At 62.4% G+C, this 22,338-nt stretch overlaps 1 protein-coding gene across 2 annotated transcripts; it reads right to left on the bottom strand.

Moving 5' to 3' along the window:
• Window positions 1-629: 629 nt before the first annotated feature.
• TRIT1 (tRNA isopentenyltransferase 1) lies at window positions 630-20,608 on the bottom strand. 2 transcript variants are annotated; one of them, XM_068159157.1, is made up of 11 exons: window positions 20,376-20,608; window positions 13,837-13,977; window positions 13,316-13,414; window positions 12,964-13,112; window positions 11,231-11,373; window positions 9,886-10,042; window positions 8,573-8,685; window positions 7,724-7,801; window positions 4,803-4,912; window positions 4,411-4,528; window positions 630-1,259 (listed from the first exon to the last, which is right to left on the bottom strand). In XM_068159157.1, exons 1-11 carry the CDS (start codon window positions 20,550-20,552, stop codon window positions 1,060-1,062), a joined length of 1,485 nt encoding a protein of 494 aa, XP_068015258.1. In that variant the 5' UTR covers window positions 20,553-20,608; the 3' UTR covers window positions 630-1,059. The 2 variants fall into 2 exon arrangements, with proteins under 2 accessions (XP_068015258.1, XP_068015259.1); XM_068159158.1 differs by having other exon boundaries at window positions 9,886-9,997; window positions 20,376-20,582.
• Between the last annotated feature and the right edge of the window lie 1,730 nt (window positions 20,609-22,338).

Genomic DNA, 22,338 nt, shown 5'->3' with positions numbered 1-22,338 from the left:
CTGCTCTGCCTCAGCTCCAAACCATTCCCCCTTGGCCTGTCTCTAAACCCCCTCAGGAAAATCCCTCTGCAGCCTTCCTGCAGGATCCCTTCAGGTCCTGGCAGCAGCTCTGAGGCCCCCCTGGAGCCTTCTCTTCTCCAGGCTGCACAGCCCCTGCTCCCTCAGCCTGGCAGGAGAATCCCCAATGCCCTGGAGAAGGCCCTGCCAGTGCCACCCAGGCTGGGAAGTGTGGTGGCACAGACCAGGGCTGGCACTCCCCAGGAACAAGGCTGAGGAGACAAGTGCCTGGCAGACAGGGCACAGGGAGTTTTGCTGCTCAGCAACTGGGATTCAAATGTGGGGCCAGCTCCTGCTGCCAAACCACAGTGCAAACCCCTGGGAATCCAGCTCCAGCTAGGACAGGCTCCTCTGATGAGCTCATTCCAAGTTCCTGCTTAACAGGTGCCAGCTCCTTCTGCACCTGCTCTGTGCACAGGGCCCAGCCTGCCTCCACCAAGCTGAGAACATCTGCTCAGCTCCCTCAGAGGCTGCAGGAAAGGTGACTGGAAGAAGGAACCAGGCTTGGACATCCTTGCCCTGTGCCCAGAGGAGGGAACCTGAGCCAAGTAGAAAGAGAGAGAGCAAGAAAATGGTTCTTGGTAGCAGGGAGGGGAAGCCACAGCCACCTTCCAGCTTTATTTCCACACAAAAGGGAAACCAAAACAGATCCTCTGCCTGCTGGAGGCAGGGAGAGCTCCCCCAGCTCTGGAGCTGCACTCCTGGCCAAGCTGGAGGAGCACAGGGTGGGTTCTGCCTTCTGACAAGGACAGGTTCCCATGCCAGCAGGGTTGGCTCAGCCCTTCCCAGGCTGATGCTGCACACCCCTGGCATGGCAGGAGGCTTCCAGCAGCCTTGCCCTGGGGCCCAGCCCTTTCCAGGCAGGGCTGGGGCACCATGGGAACACTGCCTGGTGAGGCCACATGAAGAGGATCTGCTGCAGCTCACAGCCTTTGGTCATCACTCAAAACACCCCCCAAAACAAAGAGTGCCTCAGCTGGCTCAGTTCAAGGCCACCCAGGACTAAGTGGCTCCCTGGCTGTGCAGGTGGCAGCCTGGCTGCTCCTCTTGGCCAGCTGGTGTGCAAGCCTGGGGCAAAGGCAAGCTGCTGTCCTCCCCAGAGGTCTCCACCTGCTCCCCCTGAGCCTCTGCAGCGAGGCTGGGGGCCTCCAGCTTCCTCCTCTTCTTCAGATGGTGCAGGTGGGACTTGGAGCGTGTGTGAGCTGGGGGAGGCAAGCAGAGCACAGAGCACTCAGTGCTGGGGAGCCTGGAGAGGGCACCCAGAGAAACCACCTGGCTGGAAAAGACCTTCAGGTCATGGGGTCCAGCCAGAACCCAACCAACATCTCCCTCTGCACAACTCTCAGACCACATCCCCAGGCTCCTCACCCAAATGGCTTCTGAACAGCTGCAGGGCTGAGGACACCACCATGTCCCAGGCAACCTCCCAGTGCAGTGCAGAGCACTCTCCCTTCCCATCCTCCCTTTCCACCCTCCCTTCCCTCCCTCCCTTCCCATCCTCCCTTCCCTCCCACCCTCTCTTCCCATCTTCCCTTTCCTCCCTCCCTTTCCACCCTTCCCTCCCTCCCTCCCTCCCACACAAAAGGGAATCCCAAGCCCTGCCCTGGCTCTTTCTCAACACCCTTCTAGGCCAAACTGCTGGGGCTCAGGGGTGTGCAACCCTTCCAAGGCAGGAGAACCCAGGGACAAAGCCTGGCTTGGCACATGCAGAAGGCCCCAGAGCATCAGGGCTCAGCTCTGCCAGCAAGGCTGCTGCCAGCTGAGGCAGGATGCTGGGAGGGCAGGAGAAAGGCAGGAGTGGCACCCAAGCAGCAGCAGCAGCACACCTTGGGCTGTGGGGGAGGGTTGTGCAACTCTCCACCACCCATGGAGCTCTGCCAGCAGCATCTGTAAGCCCAGATGCTTGCAGCACAGCACTGGGGACATCCTGAGCAGCTGCAGAGCAGCTGGGGACAGAGCCTGCAGCAGGCTCAGCTCTTGCATCACTCCAGAGCGATGCCTCCAGCAACCCCAGCACTCCAGCAGCAGTCAGGATGGGATCAGAGGTGTGATGCCAAGGCTGCAGCTTGTCCTGGGCACAGCAGGAGCTGCATGTCAGTTTGAAATCACACAGCTAAGGGCAGCAAAACCTCCTGCAGCAGTGGCATCAGCTAGGCAGAAGGTGCTGTGTCTGACCAGACCAAGGCAGCCCTCTTAGCAGGGTGGTTTTGCTCTTTCCAAGAGATCAGAGCAGCAATTAAAGCAGCAAACTCTCCAAGCAGGGCCTTAATTAAGCCAGGCCATGTGAATCAAGGCCCTCAGGTGCCCTCCAGCCATCCCTCTCCTGCCAAAGGATGAAATTACAGGGCAGAGCTGCTGCTCTACCACAGTGCTGGAAGGGTCACCCTCAGCTTGAAATGAAGCCTCACCTCTTCCAGTCACAAGCTGACACCAGAGCTCCCAGGGGCTGGAGGAGGAGGCAGCACTCAGAACTCCATCAGGCTGGTCAAATCCAACACCATTTCCCAGGCTTCCAAAGCCAAAGGGGGACAGGGAAGCAGCTCCCAGGCCCCTCTCTAACCTGACTCCAGAACACAGAGCAGGCTGCAGCTCAGCTCAGCTCCCACTGCTGCTCTCACCTCCCTTCCAGCTCCCTGCAGGGGAGACCTCCCCACAGAATCACCAAGGTTGGAGGAGACCTCAGAGATCACCAAGTCCAACCTCTCACCACAGACCTCAACAGCTCCCTCTGGGAAGAGCTTTCTCCTCACCTCCAGCCTAAACCTCCCCTGGCACAGCCTGAGACTGTGTCCTCTTGTTCTGGTGCTGGCTGCCTGGCAGAAGAGCCCAACCCCCACCTGGCCACAACCTCCCTTCAGGGAGTTGGAGAGAGCAATGAGGTCACAGAACAAGAGGACACAGTCTCAAGCTGTGCCAGGGGAGGTTTGGGCTGGAGGTGAGGAGAAAGCTCTTCCCAGAGAGAGTTGTTGGCCATTGGGATGTGCTGCCCAGGGAGGTGGTGGAGTCCCCACCCCTGGGGGTGCTCAGGAAAGGCTTGGATGTGGCCCTTGGAGCCATGGTTGAGTTGTCAGGAGGTGTTAGGTCACAGGTTGGACTTGATGCTCTCTGAGGTCTTTTCCAACCTCACTGATTCTGATTGCAGACTCTGCAGCTCCAAGGCAGCACCCAGGGTTTGGAGCTCTGGTTTTGCCTCCCACCCTCTGGGGGGCAGGAAACAAACTCAGCCTGCTGCAGAGAACAGCTGCTGGGGGCTGAGAGAGGTACTGCCAGCACCCACAGAACCTGGGATGGCATCCCCCAGGAGCTGCAGCTGCAGTGTTTGGGGGGGGCTGGAGGAGCTCTCCCTCAGTCTCAAAACTTGCTGAGCCTGGAGGGATGGCACAACCCCCTGAGAGCTTTCAGAGCCCTCCAGCTCTGGAGGAGGTTGAGCTCCTTCAAAGCACCTCCAGGCTGCTCAAAATGACAATTCCAAACTGATCTCCCTGCAGCCAGCTTCCAGCTTTGCTTCCAGCAGTTCCTCAGCTCACCAGGGATAAGCAACTTGTCTCAATCCAAGCACCTGGGGACTTGCTCTTTGCACTGGGGCTGTGCACACTGCACTTGGGCAGCACAGGAGAGACCTCCCAGGCCCATCTCTGCAGGTAGGAGTTTCTCCACTGCTGCTGGTTTGGTTTGTTTGTTTCTCAGCATGAGCTTCACAGCAGAGAGAAATTCACTGAGTTAATCTGACTCCAGCTGAGCTCTTTTAAAGTAAGTCTATTGACAGCAGAAAATCCCTTCCTATTAACACCACAGCCAGGAAGAGTCTGGCTTTGCTGTGGCACCAGCCCCCCAGGCAAACAGGAGTCCCTGCAGCAAGCTGGAGCTACTGAAAACACGAAGAACACAGCAAAAACCTCAGAAGAAAGAGATTTGGCCTCTGCTTTCTGCCTGCTCTGGAGTGCTGAGGAGGGCCAGCAGCCCTGGCTAGCCAGGCTCTGAGGCTTGATGTGCTGTGGAGATGGCCAGGTCCAGCAGGAGGGCAGAGCATGGCAGTGCTCACACTGGGCAAGGGGGGGAAGCCTGGCAGATGGCTGCTGGGGCACAGCTCCTGCACCCCTCTGGGCTGGCAAATGGCTGCTCTCACACCCAGAGCTGTGAACAGCCCCTGACAGCCCAGGATCATGTGCTGAGGGTCACCCAGCCAAGGGAGCACAACTGCCCTGCTCCTGCAACCTGTGCTGGGTTCCATGCTCCTGCCCTGGCAGGGGGCTTGGCCTCAACGACCTTTGGGGGTCCCTCCCAACCCCCTAACATCCTGGCATTGCTGGTGCCCATGCCAGGCCCCCCCCTCTGCCCACTCCCAGCCCCTACCTGCCCACTCCCTGTCCCCAATGATGAGCCTGCTGCAGAGCTCACAGAGGTGAGGCCTCCGCTTGTCCTCCTCCGGCTCCTGCTCCATCCTCAGCGGCTGCGCCGGGGGCTCGCGGCCCTGGGGGGGAAACCAAGGCTGCAGCTGCTGCCCCCCACCAAAACCTGCCTGCCTGTGTCCCCTCTGGGACAAGAGCCTGCCAAAGCAGGTCACTGAGGTCAGCAGGGCAGAGTGCTGCAGTCCTGCCCTGCCAGGCAGGAGGAGCTGCAGCAGCAGCAGCAGCGCTGCCCTCGGGCAGCAGCCCCCAGCCCCAGGCAGGACACCAAGGCCTGGAGGCTGCCGAGGAGCTGGGTCCTCAGCCATGGCTCCCAGCTCAGCTCCTGCTCCCCAGTACCTGGATGAAGCTCTCCACAATCTCCAGGGCAGGTTTCAGCACATCCTCCTCCCACCTGGAGTGGTCAGACACCTCCAGGCCATACACTGGGGGCACGTTGGGCCCGGGTCCTGCAGGCACACAGAAGAGGAGGGAGGTCACCACCAGGCTGCACCCAGGGCTGCAAGCAGCTCAAGGCTCAGCCAGGCCCAACCCCCTGCCAGGGGCAGGGACACCTCACACCACAGCAGGCTGCTCACAGCCACCTCCAGCCTGGCTGCAAACACCTCCAGGGCTGGAAGTGTCAGCACCCCTGGGGCTACACTGTCAGCAGGGGCATCTGCCCTCTCCTGTGTGGTTGTCATTCAGAAGCAGACCACAGCAGCCTCCCCAGAGCCAAAAACCACCAAAGGCCTCAGTCTGGGGGACACAACCACCCAAGCAAAGAAGAAGAAGACCTAAGAGCTCCAGCAAGCACCTCCATGGCTGCCTGCCTGCCCTCAGGACAGCACTGGGAAACCCCAGCATGCCCACAGCCCACCACCACAGACACTTCAGCACAGCCAGGGCCACAGGAGGCTGCAGAGGGTCAAACCCAAAGCTAGATCCAGGCAGGAAGCCACCAGAGAAAGCAGGCATGGAGGCTGGATGAGGCTCCCACTCTGAGCTGGGATCCCTCCTGTGGCTGCAGGGGCTCCTGGCTCACAGCAAGAGAGGCTTCACTAGAGCCTCAGCTTGACAAGGTTCATGTGCACTCACAGCTCAGAAGCCAACTGCATCCTGGGCTGCAACAGAAGTGTGGCCACAAAGCTGAGGGAGAGGATTCTGCCCCTCTGCTGAGGCCTCCCCTGCAGGGCTGGGGCAGCTCTGGAGCCCTCAGCACAGACAGGGACCTGCTGCAGCAGGGCCAGAGGAGGCCACAGCCATGCTGAGAGGCCTGGAAGCCCTCTGCTGGGAGGCCAGGCTGAGGGAGGTGGGCTTGGGCAGCCTGGAGAGGAGAAGGATCCAGGGAGAGCTGCTGGTGGCCTTTCAAGGGCTGAGCAGAAAGCTGGGGACAGACCTTGGAGCAGGGCCTGTGGTGGCAGGGCAAAGGGAAGGGCATGGCTTGAACTGAAAGGGAGAGACTCAGACTGGAGAGAAGGGAGAAATTCCTTGCACTGAGGGTGCTGAGACCCTGGCCCAGGCTGCCCAGGGAGCTGGGAGGTGCCACATCCCTGGGCCCTCTCCAGGCCAGGCTGCCTGGGGCTCTGAGCAGCCTGCTCCAGCTGTCCCTGCTGCCTGCACAGGAGGGAGGCTTGGACTGGGTGAGCTTCAAAGACTCCTTCCCACCCAACCCACTCTCTGATTCCCTGATTCCAAGCCACCCTTCAGCCACCCCCAGCCTGGCAGGAGGGCAGCAGGTGCCCACTGCAGCCCAGCTGCAATCAGAGTGCCCACTGCCTGCAGCTCACCTGCCTGCAGCCACAGGGCACAGGGAGCCTCTGAGGCTGCCATGTGCCAGGGCCCAGCAGCTGCTGCTTTTGATTGCTGTAACCACAACCAAGCTGCCACAGGGCTGCTCTGCAGCACACCTGCCAGCAGAAAGGTGAGAAGCAGCCACCAGGCACATGGCTCCAGGAAAGCTCTTGCACCTCACTCAAAGCCCAGCTTTTCACTCTGCTTTCTCCCTGCCTCTTTTCCTTCCCTTTTTCTTTGGTGGTTCCTTTTCTTTTCCCCCTCCTGCATTATTGTTGGTTTGCCCCTACCAAGCACCTTTCAACAAGTGCCTGGCTCCCAGCTGCTGCTGCTGGCCCTGCTCCAAGGCTGGGGCTGGGATGGGGAAGTCCTGCTGGCTCCCTGCCACCGTGGCCCAGGCTTACAGCAGCCAGCAGGATCCTGCTCCCAACCTGGAGGGCAGCTGCCAGCTGGGCTTTGCACCCTGGGCAGGGAGCAGGAGTGGGTGCCTGGGGGAGGGATTGTGCTGGGCACCCTCTCCTGCAGCCCCTGGGCAGGCCAGGCTGCAGGGATGCTGCATCCCATGTACTGGGGTCACTTTGGGGGCCCCCACCCCAAGAAGGACATTGAGGGGCTGGGGCAGGTCCAGTGAAGGGGCTGGAGAACAGGGCTAGGGAGGAGCAACTGAGCTCAGCCTGGAGCCTGAGGGGAGACCTCCTGGCTCTCTCCAACTCCTTGAAAGGAGGCTGGAGCCAGGTGGGGGGTGGTCTCTCCCCCCAAGTACAAGAGGAAACAGCCTAAAGCTGCCCCAGGGAAGATTTAGGGTGGACATGAGGAACAATTTCTTCCCCAGAAGGGTTGTCAAGGCCTGGCCCAGGCTGCCCAGGGCAGTGCTGGAGCCTCCATCCCTGGAGGGGTTTCCAGGCCATGGAGCTGTGGTGCTGAGGGCCAGGGGTTAGTGGTGCCCTGGCAGTGCAGGGTTCATGGCTGATGACCTGAAAGGTCTCTTCCCCTCAGAACTATCCTGTGGCTATGACACTGTGGCCACCACCACCTCCTGCTGCCCAGCACCTGGCTGTGCCTTTGCTCACTGTGTTCCCCTGCAGCATTAACCAACCTGAGGCAGTTGGGTTGGGAAGAGCTTCCTTCAGGAGGGGCACAGGGGAAGCAGTGACAAGGAGCTGCCTCCCTGGGCAGAGAGGCTGTGAGCAAGGTAAGCACAGGCAGTACCTCTTGGGCTGTCTCAGGGGCAGGCAAAGAGCTGCTCTGCAGCCCAAGCCTGTGGGAGGGCAGCAGGGCAGAGCCTGCTCTGCCGATGGGGACCTTGGGTGCCTGGGGCTGCTGGAGGGACCTGGCTGGCAGAAGCACCTGCAGACACAGGGCCAGCAGGAAGAACCTGGGGAGGATCATCTGCTGAGAAGCTGCAGAAGCTCCACTCTGCTCCCTGGAGCTGGGAGCAGGGCTGGGAGGGGAGGGAGGGTGAGGGAAGGTGGGAAGGGAGAACTCACGCTTCAGGAAGCGGTTGCGCACCCACTTGTTCTGCCTCCGAGCGTACCTCTTGGTCACCTGCTTGAGGGCCTGGATCCCTGGGGGGCAGAGGGAGGGAGAGAGAAGCTCTGCTTTTATGTGATCAGGTAGGACACAGCTGCTCAGGGGCTGCCCTGCTCTCCTAACACCCAACTGAGTACTTCCCTGCACAAAGAGAGCCCGGGGGGGCAGAGGATGGTTCTGCACAGCCTTGCAGTGTTCACTACCAGACTCAGCAGCTCCCTCCCTCATCACCTCCTGAGCAGACACAGCAAGTCCCTTCTGCACCAGCTCTCTTTCCAAGCCTTTTAGCACTTCTGCTTCCTCAGCCTCCACCTCCCCTCCACGCTGAAGCCTCCTCACCACAGCGTGGCTCTGCCTGGGACCTCCTCGGTGCTGAGGAGCAGGGCAGCAGCTCTCTCCTCCAGTCAGTGCAGAATGACAAATGGCATCCTGCTGTGGTCCACCAGATCCCCAGATCCCTTCCCCCCATCCTGCTGCTGCACCAAACACTGGCTTCTGCTTCACTCCTTCTTTCCAGCCCTGTTCTCCACAGCTCTCAGACCCCAGCTGGGATCCCATCACCAGTGGGCCAGCTCCAGATCCCAAGTCATGCTGTGCTCCATCTTGCAGGGGGGCCTGGAGGAAGGGAGGAACTGCTCTGGGTGTGCTCAGAGTCTCTCCAAGCACTAGAAAAGGGCTCTCTGCACCCCCTGGGCTAGAAGATGCAGCTCAGCCCCAGCAAGACCCACCCCAGGGTTTGAGCTTGGTTCAGCCCACCATGCAGCGTCCCCTGGAGCTGCAGAGGGCACACAGGGTGCTCCTCCCACCTTTCTGCAGCAGCAGGGCACTGGTCTCAGGGGAGCAGCTCCCCTCAGTGACAAGGTACTCATGGAACTCCTTGAAGCCAATGGACTGGAAGATGCCATGCTGGTAATCCTGCCTGAAGAACAAGAGGCAGAGGTCAAGACCTTTTCCTCCTCCTTCTCCACCCTCCCCAAAATAGCTGAGGTCTTTTGATCTCACCCTGCAGGGACCCCCCCAGGGGCCACAAGCCCATGGCCTCAGGGGCCAAGCCCAGCCAGGCACAGCCAGGACACAGAGTGGTGCATTTGATACCACCCCACATCAGCCTTGCTGTGTGAGCACTGAGGCAGCACCAAGGGATTGCTACTGAGGGGAAATGGCACAGCCCAGGCCAGATGAATTCAGCACTGAGACCCAAGGGCCTCTGCTGTGTGAACAGCCCTGCCCTGTGGGGTCTGGAAGGGGAGGCTGGGAGGTGCTGGAGGATCTGGCTGGCTCAGACCTCTCTGCTGAAGGCCTCCCCCCAGGGGCAGGCACCCATCCCCCAGGGGCAGGCACCCATCCCCAGGGGCAGGCACCCGTCCCCAGGGGCAGGCACCCGTCCCCAGGGGCAGGCACCCATCCCCCAGGGGCAGGCACCCATCCCCAGGGGCAGGCACCCATCCCCCAGGGGCAGGCACCCGTCCCCAGGGGCAGGCACCCGTCCCCAGGGGCAGGCACCCATCCCCAGGGGCAGGCACCCTCCTCCAGGGGCAGGCACCCATCCCCCAGGGGCAGGCACCCGTCCCCCAGGGGCAGGCACCCATCCCCAGGGGCAGGCACCCTCCTCCAGGGGCAGGCACCCGTCCCCCAGGGGCAGGCACCCGTCCCCCAGGGGCAGGCACCCATCCCCAGGGGCAGGCACCCATCCCCCAGGGGCAGGCACCCTCCCCAGGGGCAGGCACCCATCCCCAGGGGCAGGCACCCGTCCCCCAGGGGCAGGCACCCTCCCCAGGGGCAGGCACCCGTCCCCCAGGGGCAGGCACCCGTCCCCCAGGGGCAGGCACCCGTCCCCCAGGGGCAGGCACCCTCCCCAGGGGCAGGCACCCATCCCACCTGCTGGCCCTGCCAGAGGAGCAGTGCTGCCCGGAGAGGCCTGGGAGCAGCAGCACCTCGGAGCTGCCGCAGGGAGAGGGAGCCATGGGGCTTGCAGGGGGTGGGAGCAGGGGGGGGCAGCAGGGGGGGCAGCGGGGGGGGGGCAGCGGGGGGGGGCAGCGGGGGGGGGGGCAGCGGGGGGGGGGCAGCAGGGGGGGGCAGCAGGGGGGGGCAGCAGGGGGGGCAGCAGCCTTGCACCCACCGCTCCTGGGCCAGCCTCTGCTGGTTGTAGCGGCGGTGGAAGTCCTGCAGCTCCCGCAGCAGCCCTGCCGCCACCATCTCGTCCACTCGCCGCTCCAGCCGCCGGTCCAGGGCTGCCAGAGGCCAGGACACAGCATCAGGACCACAGCAACAGCCAGCTTGGAAAAGACCCTCGGGATCACCAAGGCCAGCTGGCAACCCTCCTCTGCGAGGCTCAGCCCCAAGCACCACATCCAGACCACCCCTAACCCCCTCCAGGCTTGGTGACTCCACACCCCCCTGGGCAGCTCATCCCAGGGCCTGGCCACCCCTGCTGGGAAAAAGGGTTTCCTGCTGTCCAGTGGCAGCCTGAGGCTGTTCCCCCTTGTTCCATCACTGATTACCTGGGAGAAGAGACCAGCAGCAGCCTCTCTACAAGCTCCTTTCAGGTAGTTGTGGAGACCTGTGCCCCCGAGCCACCCACAGCTGGACAATGTCACATATATATACCTGAATTTATTGAGACCAGACCAGGTTGGAAGAGACCTTCAAGATCATCAAGTCCAACCCATCAACCAATCCAGCCCACCTCAACAACTAACCCATGGCACCAAGCACCCCAGCAAGTCTCCTCCTGAACACCTCCAGGGATGGTGACTCCACCACCTCCCCAGGCAGCCCATCCCAATGGGCAATCACTCTCTCTGTGTAGAACTTCTTCCTAACATCCAACCTAAACCTCCCCTGGTGCAGCCTGAGACTGTGTCCTCTTGTTCTGGTGCTGGCTGCCTGGGAGAAGAGACCAATGTCTGCCTGTCTACAACCTCCCTTCAGGTAGTTGTAGAGAGCAAGAAGGTCTCCCCTGAGCCTCCTCTTCTCCAGGCTAAGCACCCCCAGCTCCCTCAGCCTCTCCTCACAGGGCTGTGCTCCAGACCCCTCCCCAGCTTTGTTGCCCTTCTCTGGACTCGTTCCAGCAACTCAACCTCCTTCCTAAACTGAGGGGCCCAGAACTGGACACAGGACTCCAGGTGTGGCCTAACCAGTGCAGTGTCCAGGGGCAGAATGAGCTCCCTGCTCCTGCTGGCCACACTCTTCCTGATGCAGGCCAGGATGCCCTTGGCCCTCTTGGCTGCCTGGGCACACTGCAGGCTCATGTTCAGCCTACCATCAACCAGGACCAGGTCTGGCACTGCCAGCCTCCTGAACCAGCTGTGGAAGGCAGAGCCCAGCAGAGAGGGGAGCAAGCCTCTGTCACCCCCACTGCAGCCAGAGGAATCTCTGCCTCGTCAGGGAGGGGGCTGGGGGCAGGAGCAGGGAGCCAGCCCTAGCCCTGCCTGGTGCTCAGCCAGCCAGCAGCCCACCCTCACCTGCCTGGTCTGCATGCAGCCACAAGATGCAGCAGTGTGGGTACTTCAGGGGCCCACCTAAGGGCCCCCCACCTTCCTCTGCCTGCTGCTGGTGCAAGATTTCACTGTGAGGGATCCCAGTCTCTTCAAACACTTGGAGGCTCCTGTAAGCAGAGACAGACAGGGCTGGGAGGCTGGGTGAGGGGCAGCTTTCCCATCTCCCAGGCAGCCCTGGGGGCTCCTGCAAAGGGAACCGCAGACACTTGCCGTGATCCAACCCTCTCATGTGGGGGGAGGGCAGGTTTCTGCTCCCCTCCCCTGCCCAGCACACCCTGGGGGTGCAATGCAGAGCACAGCAATGGCACCCAAGGAGCCCAGAGCACAGCCACCCACTCCTGCCTGGCACTGGGACAAGCCCTGCAGGGGACAAGGTTCTGGCTCCAGCCCTGCTCTGTGCAGCGAGGCAGAGCTGCAGGGAAGGGGCCAGTGGTGCTGCTGCTGCTGTGAAGAATTTACCACCAGCCCAGCCCAGCCCAGCCCAGGCAGGGAGGTGGAGGAAGCTGTGCTGGGTGCTCCCTCCCCCTGCACCGTGCGAACGGGGTGGGCGTTGAGCTCTGCTGCCCCCGGGCCAGGGCTCGGCTGGGCTGGGCCTGCCAGAGCAGCAAGCCTGGTCTTGCTACCCTGCTGCTCCCACAGAGCTCAGCTATGTTACTCAGCCAGCACAGCAGCTTGCTCTTTAAATAGCTCCAGATAAACCCTGCTGCTGGGGCACGGCAGCAGGAGCAGCCCCAGAGTACAGGAGCCAGGAGCTGGCCTGCACCCCAAGGGCAGCTCAGGCTGGCAGCTGAGCGGCCAAAGGTCTCAGATCCCCTCCCCAGGGTCTCCATGCAGGTTGCTATGAGGCTAGGAGCACCTAGCTGGGGCGGCACAGCCCGGCCGGCAGCGCCCCCGGGGCAGGCACAGCCCGGCCGGCAGCGCCCCCGGGGCAGGCACAGCCCGGCCGGCAGCGCCCCCGGGGCAGGCACAGCCCGGCCGGCAGCGTCCCCGGGGCAGGCACAGCCCGGCCGGCAGCACTCCCGGGGCAGGCACAGCCCGGCCGGCAGCGCCCCCGGGGCAGGCACAGCCCGGCCGGCAGCGCCCCCGGGGCAGGCACAGCCCGGCCGGCAGCGTTCCGGGGCAGGCAGAGTCCGGCCGGCAGCGCCCCCGGGGCAGGCACAGCCCGGCCGGCAGCGCCCCCGGGGCAGGCACAGCCCGGCCGGCAGCGTCCCCGGGGCAGGCACAGCCCGGCCGGCAGCACTCCCGGGGCAGGCACAGCCCGGCCGGCAGCGCCCCCGGGGCAGGCAGAGCCCGGCCGGCAGCGTCCCCGGGGCAGGCACAGCCCGGCCGGCAGCGTCCCCGGGGCAGGCAGAGCCCGGCCGGCAGCGCCCCCGGGGCAGGCACAGCCCGGCCGGCAGCGCCCCCGGGGCAGGCAGAGTCCGGCCGGCAGCGTCCCCGGGGCAGGCACAGCCCGGCCGGCAGCGTCCCCGGGGCAGGCACAGCCCGGCCGGCAGCGCCCCCGGGGCAGGCACAGCCCGGCCGGCAGCGGCCCCGGGGCAGGCACAGCCCGGCCGGCAGCGGCCCCGGGGCAGGCACAGCCCGGCCGGCAGCGGCCCCGGGGCAGGCACAGCCCGGCCGGCCGCGCAGGCAGGCACACAGCTCCCTCGGGAAGGGGGGCAGGGCCCTGGCCCCTCCTGCCCCCTGCAGCCCAGGCTCACCTGGCCAGCTTGCGCCTGTCGTGAGGGTGCAGCCTGGCTGCCATCTCTGGGTCCACCTGGCTGAGGCGGCGATGGAGCTCCACACCGTCCAGCTGCTCCAGCTCCACCTTCCTGTCCCTGCCTGCCCCAGGGGCCGTGGTGGCTTTCTCCTGTGGGGCACAAGACAGCCCTGAGGCAAGCCACTCGTCCATGTGCAAGGCCCAGCACAAGCAAGGCCTCCCCCAGCCCCAGCAGCTGACCAGGGCACTCCTGGCTCTCTTTGCCCCACCCTGGCTTGGGGAGTACCACGCTCAGTGGCAGGAATCCTGCCCTGAAGGTGGGGCTCAGCCTTTCTCACTGCCCCCCAAGGTACCTTGGTGTTGATGAGGACCTTCCAGAGCAAGGACTCGATGTAGTAGTTGGTTCCTCCCACAACAATTGGGATCTTGTCTCGGGCAAAGATATCTTCAATGTGCTACAGTCAGGGAGTGTAAGCAGAGCTGCATGGCTGGGAGGGAGGGCTGTGGGGAGCAGAAGTGTGGGGCACAGACTCCACTCTCCCAGCCCCAGAGAGCCAGTGAGGCTGCAGGACAGGGCTAGAGATGTCCCTCATTTCTCACTGCTATCTTCTGCTACCTGTGCCCTGAGGGAGGGCAATACCTGGGGCTCAGCACTGCTGCTTCCCCACCCAGCCCTGAGGAGCAGCAGCTCTTGGCAGCAGCTGGGTAAGAGGAGCTCCAAGCCCCACTCTCCAGCAGCATCCTCTGAAAACTGCAGTTAGTTGCAGTGTGGAGAGCCCCAGGCTGATGTGAACACTGATCCCTCCTGCAGGCCTAGCTGTGGAGGGGGGAAGTCCCTATCTGCTTGGCCAGGCAGGCTGCAGTGAAAGGATATCAGAGCCACAGCCTTGTCTCTGAAATCCACCACGGTGTAGTTGGAGACAAGGGGATCCACGAAGCTGATCATGTGGTGCCTGCACAGACGCTGCTCCTGGGGAGAAACCTTGTTGGTGATGATGTCCAAGCCCTTGTACACCTGGGGAAGAGAAGAGAAGGGCCTATGGCTCACCCCTGTGTCCCACAAATGCCTCACTGACTGCTGCTCCTTCCCCCAAGCACAGCCACTCTCTGCCCCATCACCCCTCTGAGCCCCTCCTGCAGAAGCAGCACAGGCACAAGCCCAGCTCAGGCGAGGCAGCAGGAACCCTGCCAGCACCTGCTCCTGCCAGGGCCAAACTGCCTCTCTCTGCTGTTTGTTCCTGCCCAGGAGAGGTGAGCCCTGAGTCCAACAGCTCACCACTGCCTGCCTGCTCCGATGGAGCCCTGTGGCTAGGGATGGAAAGGTTCAGTGAGCGATCAGAGAGCGCTGTCACAGCCGGGTCAGCACAACCAGCCAAGCCCAGAGCTCTGCCACAACGAGGGCAGCTGCCTCCCAGCTGCCAGCTCCTCATCTGCTGCCCCTGCAGCTCAGACCTCAGGTGTGCCCCTCTCCAAACATCCCTCTCCACTCACCTGGGGACGAGGATCACTGCTTCCTGCGACACACCAGCATCCCTCTGGATGCAACATGCAGCTCCAGGGAGCCTCCTAAGCACACACCAACTGCCTCAGCTCATGCACAGCTTAACAGCCTGACATCAAAACCTGCTCCTTCTGAGCCAGACAGGCACAGAGGGCAGCAAAAGGCATGGGTGCAAGTCAGTGACCCCAGGAGAGAAGGGGCACTGTAGCAAGGTGCCAGGAGGCACTGGTCAGTGCAACCAGCAGCATCTCGCTGCTTTGAGGGGCATCAGCCAGACAGCTAAAAGCAGAGCAGGAAGAAAAGCCACCCAAAGCACCCCCTTGGGAGCAGTCTTGGTGAAAAGCCAAGGCATCCTTGGATGCCAGCAGCAGGCACCTGAGCCACAGCCCAAACCCACCCTCCAGGCTGCAGAAAGCAGCAGCCACAGCCCAGCCCAAGGAGCCAGGCAGCGCTGCCTCAGCCTGGTGTCCTGTCCCCGTGGCTGGGCTGGGGCCCCTGAGCAAAGCCCTTGCAGGTAAAAGTTCTTTCACCCAGGAGAAGGGAAATGACTCTTTCCTCTGCTGCTCACAGCCCTCCTCAGCAGGAGTCGCCCCTGTGCATGCCCTGGGCATGACTGTCAGTGGGTGCTGCAAGGCTTTGCAGGGCTGCAAACAGGAGTCAGAGAAGGGATCCACAGCCTGAGGGTGGTGGCAGCAGGCACATGGTCACAGTGGGGCACATGAAGCCTTCCTGCCCAGCACAGCTCTGCATCATGCCAAGGACCAAGCACTCTCCATGCCAGCTGGGGGTAAGGCTCTGCTTCAGGCCACGGTCACAGGGAGGATTTGTTCAGCTCTCAGCACCTTCCTGCTTGGAGCAGCCTCCCAGATTGGGATAAACTGGGCTGGCAGAAGGAAGGGCTGGAGAAATGGCTGTGCTCATTTCCTCCTCCATCACCCAGTAACTACCCCAGCCACAGGGCCAGACCTCCCCAAACAAATTTCCCTCTAATCCCCTCGGAGAAGCTGCCAAGCCCCCGGCGGCAGCACAGCCTCCTCCCACTGCCTCCCCTGGTCCCAGACAGAAGGACAAGGTGACACCGAGGTGACCCACAGGCAGAAGGGACGATGGGAGGTTAGTGGAGCAGGGAAGCCCGATCTGATCCCTGCCTGGAGCAGTCATGCGAGCTGCTGGGGCAGCTGAACCGGCTGCAGCCTGGCAGACACTCCCTGTCTTGCTTAACTCTTGCTGGGATGGTGAGGGCCAGGGCCGGCTCCTGCCCCAGCTCCGGTCCCTCAGCAGCAAAAGGCTTGCCCTGGGGGTAGGAAACGAGGGGGGAGCAGGAGGGCAACCAAATGCTCTTCCTTTCTGCCCTGCAGAAAGCCAGCTGGCCCCAGGGGATGGCGAGCAGACAGGAGGAGAGGCCCAAGAGGCAGCTCCCTGCCAACATGCCCCGTGGCTGGCTGCAGCCTATTGATTCCCTCCCATTAGCCAGCACCATTCAACGCAGGCCCCCAGTCGGCACCGAAAAGCCTTTGAATTCATCGAGTTTTGGCTCGGTGCCTTCTCTCCCCCCTTGCAAGGGCCAGTCCAGACCTTCAGCTCCTCCAGCTCCCCTTCATCTGCCTGAAATCACAGTCAGCACCGAGGGGCTGGCAGCGAGATGGGCAGGCAGCCGGGAGCGCGGGCAGGGCTGGGATTTACAGCTCCAGCTGCAGTCCCCCAAGGTTCTCCTGCAGATTAAACAGCAAGAGCCTCCCCAAATAATCTGGCAACAAGAGGAGGAATGTGGTGTCAGTGTGTGGGCCGGCAGGAAACAAAGGCAGCCTTTTACACACGCCCAGCAAAGCCCGGAGAAGGTTTCCACCAGCTGGCTGTCGGCAGGGCCGCGCTCCCAGCCGTCCTCCCGCCGCTGTGTCTATTTTCAGCAGGCAGCTCAGATAAGCCTTTGTTGCTTTCTAAGGCCCCAAAACAGATTAGCGAGCAGCCCGGAGCAGCAGGGCCTCCGAGACATCGAGTCCAAGCCGGGGACTAAAGATGCTTAGCCTTGACGGCGTCCTCCCACCTCTGCGGCTGAAACCCCCGGGGCAGGTCGGTCCCACAGCTCCCGGGGCTGGGCTGGAAGGGCAGCGCTGCCTGCCCTCCTAAAAGGGTGGGGAAACTGAGGCAGGAGACACGAGCAAGCAGTGTGTGGGTCCTCAGGAAACGGTGAGGACCCTCAGCCCGAGGCCTGGGGAGGAGGGGCTCTCCCAAACCCTCACTCTGCCACCAGCTTCGTGCACAAAGCCCAACTCTGTCATTCTGTCCTCCTGCAGGGAGCACAGCTGCAAAGGTGACACACACAGCACAGGGACCTCAAACACATCCAGGCCACCTACAGCTGGGAGAAGCATGAAGATTTCACAGGGGCCAAGGCATCCCCCAGCTGGAGAGGGACATGCAGGACCCCAAACCAAGCTGGGGTGCACGACTCACTCTCTCACTCTCCTGCCACAAGAAGGATGTCAGCCAAGGCTCCCGAGCTGGCCTGGCCTGACACAGTAACCAGCACACGTCCCCAGTGTGCTCCACCGGGCTGTGGAGAAGGACTGCACTGCCACCTCCAAGGGTGACATCCAGAAGGGAGAGTGGCATCAGGACTGAGAGCCCTGCAGCAAGCTGGCCCCGGGGCTCACTGCCCAACCAGGAATGAAGAAAGAGGACCGGCTTCACCCCGGGGAATGACTTACTCCTAAAGGAGCCTCACTGGGATGACAAACGTCAACAGAGAGGACAAAAGAAAGATTAAGAGGCCATCAGATTAAGCAGAGCTCCTGAGCTGCAGGCAGGCAGCAGCTAAATCTGTAATTTGACCACAGCGACTCAAGGGCCATGACTAAAACGTCCTGAAGATAGAGGGGTGTCTGTGTGCAGGAACAGGTGGGCCTGGGGGCTCCCTGCCCCTTCCCCAGCCTGGCTGCGGCTCCAGCAGCTGCCCAAAACACTGCCAGCATTTGTCAGAGCTCCACAGAGCCCACACAGGACACGGGGATGAATGGACAAGAGGGAGCTGAGGGCGGCTGGGTCGCTGGCAGCTGTCAGTCCGAGAATGAGCAATGGGGAGGTTTAAAACCCAGCGACTCTTCCCCGCCGACACCGGAGCCAGCTCTGCGCGGCAGAGGGGAGAGAATACTGCACGGGAACAAAGCCAGCGAGAAAGCAGCCCCAGTTGGCTGGCCGCGGCCGCCTAAGCAGGGCACGGGGGTTAGTGGAGCGTGGTGGGGGAGGCGCAGACGGGAGCTGCTCCAGGCTCTGCCTTCAGGCGGCCAGGGCTCCCCCGCCCCGCCGCCCCGAGAGGCCTCGCCGCCAGCACGGCTGCCCGCCGGGATAAAGCAGCAGAGCTGCTGGGCTCTCGCTCCACAGTCACGCTAGAATGAGATTAAAAGGAAAGGAGGACAAGAGCCACTCAAAGCCCAGATGCCATTGGGTGCCTGCAGCCAGAGTCCTCCTAGCGCCTGCATTCCCATAGTGGGACCTGAAACAACCAGAGCACAAAATCCAGGCTTCAGAACAGCCACCAGCAGCCTGCTGCTCGGCTCCAGCCGCGTCTGCAGAGCTCAGGATGCAGCAGGAACCTCCTGTCCACAGGACTGCCCAAGACAATGATCTCAGAGGTCTTTCCTCCTGATCTCAGAGGTCTTGTCCAGCCTCAGTGATTCTACGCTGCACTCGCTGTACATACAGCGCAGTCACCACGTGCACAGCTGCCCAGAGAAGCTGTGGAGGCTCCAAGCCTGGAAGTGCTCAAAGCCAGCTTGGATGGGACCCTGAGCAACCTGGTCCAACAGGAAATATCCCTGTCCATGGCAGGGGGTTGGAAGTGGATGATCTTTAAGGTCCCTTCCAACCCAACCCATCCTGTGCTTCAAAGGCTGTTGTAGGCTGGGCTGGTGGTCACCACGAGGTCAGAGAACCTCAGCATCCACAGTGCCCCAACAGGCATGAACAACCAAACCAAAGCTGCAGGGCTTGCCTAGATCAGGAAGGTCAGGAGTAGTAACACCACACTGCCCAAGCCCTGCTCAGAGACATTTCTACTGCAGGCCCTAGAGCAGGGCAACTCACGTTGGAAACTAACCAGCAGCCGCCCAGAAGCCACCTCAGCCCAGAGAGGGTCTGCAGAGAAAACCAACCCACAGGAGCTCCACCTTGGGCTCAAGGAGAGCAGGATGGACTCCCCAGTCCTTCTTTAGGGGGCTCACAACACCAGCAGTGCCTGGTGGCTCCCAGCACCCGGAGAACCACAGCCAGACAGCGCTGGGCAAAGCTTCTGCATCCTGCCTGAGCATTTTACCCCTGCAGGATCGTTGTCAATTCTGCTCAGACCTCGAACACTCTTTCCCCCAGGGCTTAAGGAAAACATTCCATAAATACAAAGCTTTCTGATTGCTTGCTCCAAATTCAGAAGAGGAAGCTTTCCCTTTTAGCTCTCTAGGAGACAACCAACCAGCATCAGAAGTCTCCTACAGGAAAGCAGGAGGTGGCTGCAGGACAGTGAGAATCAATCTGTGGGCAGCACAAAAGGCAGAAAATAGCTTCTTCAGAAGTGCAATAAATAGGTTAAACATTAAACTTGACAGAGAGCTCAGGCATTAAAGAACAGTGGAAGTGTTGATGAGGGAGGGAAGCATTCTGCTAAACACTAACAAAGTCCCTGTGGTGGCTGAGATCTACATCTTGTGACAAAGCTCTGGTAGCTGAACACAATTAGGGCCACAAAAAAACCCAGGAGGCAAGGCCCCTTGGTGCTCATTGACCCTGCCTGTGCAACCAATGTATTCCAGGCTGCCACCTGCAATAAGAGAAGAGACCACAGAGACTGCCACAGCAAGCAGCAAATATCATCTGCAATCTCTCTCCCATCCCTCATTGCTGTCCCTTTGCTGGTGACTGAGAGAGGGAGGGGAGTGCTGACCTTCAGCTGCCACAAACTGCAACACAGAAACTTCAGCCTCAACGTGAGGAGAAACTTCCTTGCAGTTGTCCATGGCAGCAGCTCCACATCAGCAGAAGCAATCCTGGGTGTCACTTACTACTGATTAACTCTTGCTGCTGTGCTCCTTCAGTCAATTGCTCCTTGCACCTCCACATAGCTCTCTGTAGGTTAAGCCTAAAGCACTCTTGCTTTGGTTTCCTTCCCAAAGATGAATGTATGGGGATGGCAAAGGCTGAACAGATTCACCGCCGGAGCTTCGGCAGCGCTGCCTTGTTCCCAGCCAGCAGCCCCCCGAGAGCAGGAGGGGAGGCTGACCCCACGCACTCCAAAGCGGGGACACCGGGACAGGAGCACAGCCCGCAGGCAGGACCTGTCCCCGGGGCTCTCCCCCGCAGCCCCTCAGCCGCGGGGGCTGGGGTCCGCGGGGGCTGGGGTCCGCGGGGGCTGGGGTCCGCTGGGGCTGGGGTCCGCCGGGGGCTGGGGTCCGCGGGGGGGCTGGGGTCCGCCGGGGGGGCTGGGGTCCGCCGGGGGCTGGGGTCCGCCGGGGGCATGCAGCCTGCAGCCCCCCCCCCCCAGCGGCTGGCGGCAGGACCAGGCCAGGCCAGCTCCGACCCCCGCGGCCGGGCCCGGAGCCCCACCAGGGATCCCCAGCCCGGCTCCAGCCTTCCCCAGGCCCAGCCGCGGCCCTCCCCGGGCCTGGCTCTTCAGCGCCCTGGGCTCCAGGCCCGGCGCCGCTTTCCTTCCGGCCTGGCTGCGGTGCTCGAGCGCGGCGCCGCTGGCCACCGCTCCGGGGCCCCTCCCCGGACCCCCCCGAGCACCGCAGCCAGGCCTGCCCCGACCCCCGGGCCGGCTCCCCACCCCCAGCCCCCGGCCGGCTCCCCCCCCCCCAGCCCCCGGCCGGCCCCCCCGAGCCCCGGGCAGGCCTCCTCGGCGCGGCGGGGCCGGGGCCCGGCCGTACCTGCATGGAGTCGGCGCTGACGATCTCTCCGCCGAGCCGCTGCCCCAGCTGCAGCGCCAGCGCCGACTTGCCGGTGCCGGTGGCTCCCAGGATCACGACCAGCGGGGGCCGCGGCGAGGCCCGGCCGAGGCGCAGCGCGGCCGCAGCCATAGCCCGGCCCGGCCCCGACGCTGCCATGGGGACGGGCGGGCGGGACGGGGGCGGGACGGGGCCGGAGCCCGGGACGGGGCCGCAGCGCGGGACGGGGACGGGGCCGGGGCCGGGGCCACCCGCGGCGAGGACGGGGCCGGGCCCCGGCCCCAGCGTCCCTCTGCCGGGGGGGTTCCTATCCCCAGCCCTGGTCCCTCCCCTTGCCCTGGGCTCCGGACTGCATCCCCAGCCCCGGCTCCATCCCTGGCCCCTGCCCCATTTGGGGTCCCCCAGGCACCCCCTGCCTACGGAGCCACCCACACCCGAATCGTGCCCGCGAGTGGGGTTCTGCCCCGCGCTAACTTTTTTTGTTTGGGGGGGTGGGGTGGGTGTAGGTCGGGGTGGGAAGGATGCTATTGCCATAGCAACAGGGCAGGAGGATGAGGAGCGGGGCTGCTGCCATAGCAACAGAGAGGGGCTCGTTGCCACGGCAGCCGCAGCCTCCTCGGGGGCTCGTCCTCTGCTCATCGCCACGGCAACACGGGGAGATGGGGAGCGGGCGGCTGTCTCCGTGGCAACGGCGAGGAGGGAAGGCAGGGAAACGGTCGCCACGGCGACGGCGGGAGGAGGGTATCCCCGCGGTGCCCGCTCTCCCTGGCAACACACGTCCTTTGCCATAGCAACAGGGAGCAGCAGGCTGCGGGGCGGGGAGCGGGGCGGGCGGTCAGCCCCCCTCGGAGGGGAAGGGATTATCGCCGCCTCGGGAAACTGTCCTAAAAATTTGCCAGCCCAGGCGTGAAGGCAGCCCCGAGCCTGCGGCACCCCCGGGCTGGCTGAAGCTGCCCTGCACGGAACCGAACCGGGAGCGAAGCTCTGGCGGGAAAGCAGAGGTGGTTTGGGGGTGATGGGAGTGGAAGCAAGGGGGTGAGTGGCAAAGAGCAGGGGGCGAGCAGGGCAATGTGCATTAAAACAGTAACTGTCAAGCCTGGAAGCACTGAACAAGGCTGGCTACTGCAAATTGCAGCACTGAGCGGAATAGAACAGAATTAACCAGGTTGGATAAGACCTTTGAGATCATCGACCCCAACCCATCACCCAACACCATCTCATCAACTCAACCACAGCACCAAGTGCCTCATCCAGGCTCTTCCTCAACACCTCCAGCCCTGTGTGTTTATTTTTTTCCTCATTTAATAACTCTGTCAACTCTGCTTCCCTGGTCCTTACCATGGCAACACAAGAGGAAATATTTGCTTTGGTAACCAGGGAAGCTTCAGGTAGAGAGCTATTGACTTATGTTGGCTTTAAGCAGGAGGAGAACTCGAAACTATGTGCAAAACTGCCACTGCTCCTTGCTTTGATTCGAAGCAAATTGCATTTTCCACTGGTGAGGTTCTCAGCTCAGGCCAGGAGGCCTGCCCATCATTTCCAAGAAAGAAAATGATGTGCCTCCAGCATGAAAAGACAAAGAATAAACCCCCCCACCTTACTGAAAACCTTACCTGGAGGGTCACCTTGAGCTGAAAAAGGACACCAGCCTGCAAGTGTCAGTGTACACACAACCAAAATAAACGTTGGAGGGGGCCAAGTACATCTGGGCTTTGTTTTCCTGCTGATGGGTGAGGTGTCAGATTTAGGTCACCCTGCTCCCTGTTTAAACTGTGGTTCCTGTGAGCACTTTTTAGCACAGCTCTCAACCCCTTTGCCCCGGCATGATGCAACGTGCAGAAAGTGTGAAACCTTGCCAGGACCAAAGGGAAGGGGTAGTAAAGAGCTGTTCTGCAGAATTGTTGCTTTTTAAGGCTGCTTTCCCCTGGGTGGTTGAGCCTCCTGC

The sequence above is a fragment of the Melanerpes formicivorus genome, unplaced genomic scaffold (assembly GCF_026170545.1).
Source record: "Melanerpes formicivorus ecotype bairdi unplaced genomic scaffold, bMelFor1.0.p_v2 SCAF_45, whole genome shotgun sequence".
NCBI lineage: Eukaryota > Metazoa > Chordata > Aves > Piciformes > Picidae > Melanerpes > Melanerpes formicivorus.
Note: the sequence above shows the minus strand (reverse complement) of the source record. Positions and strands in the feature narration are given on the sequence as shown.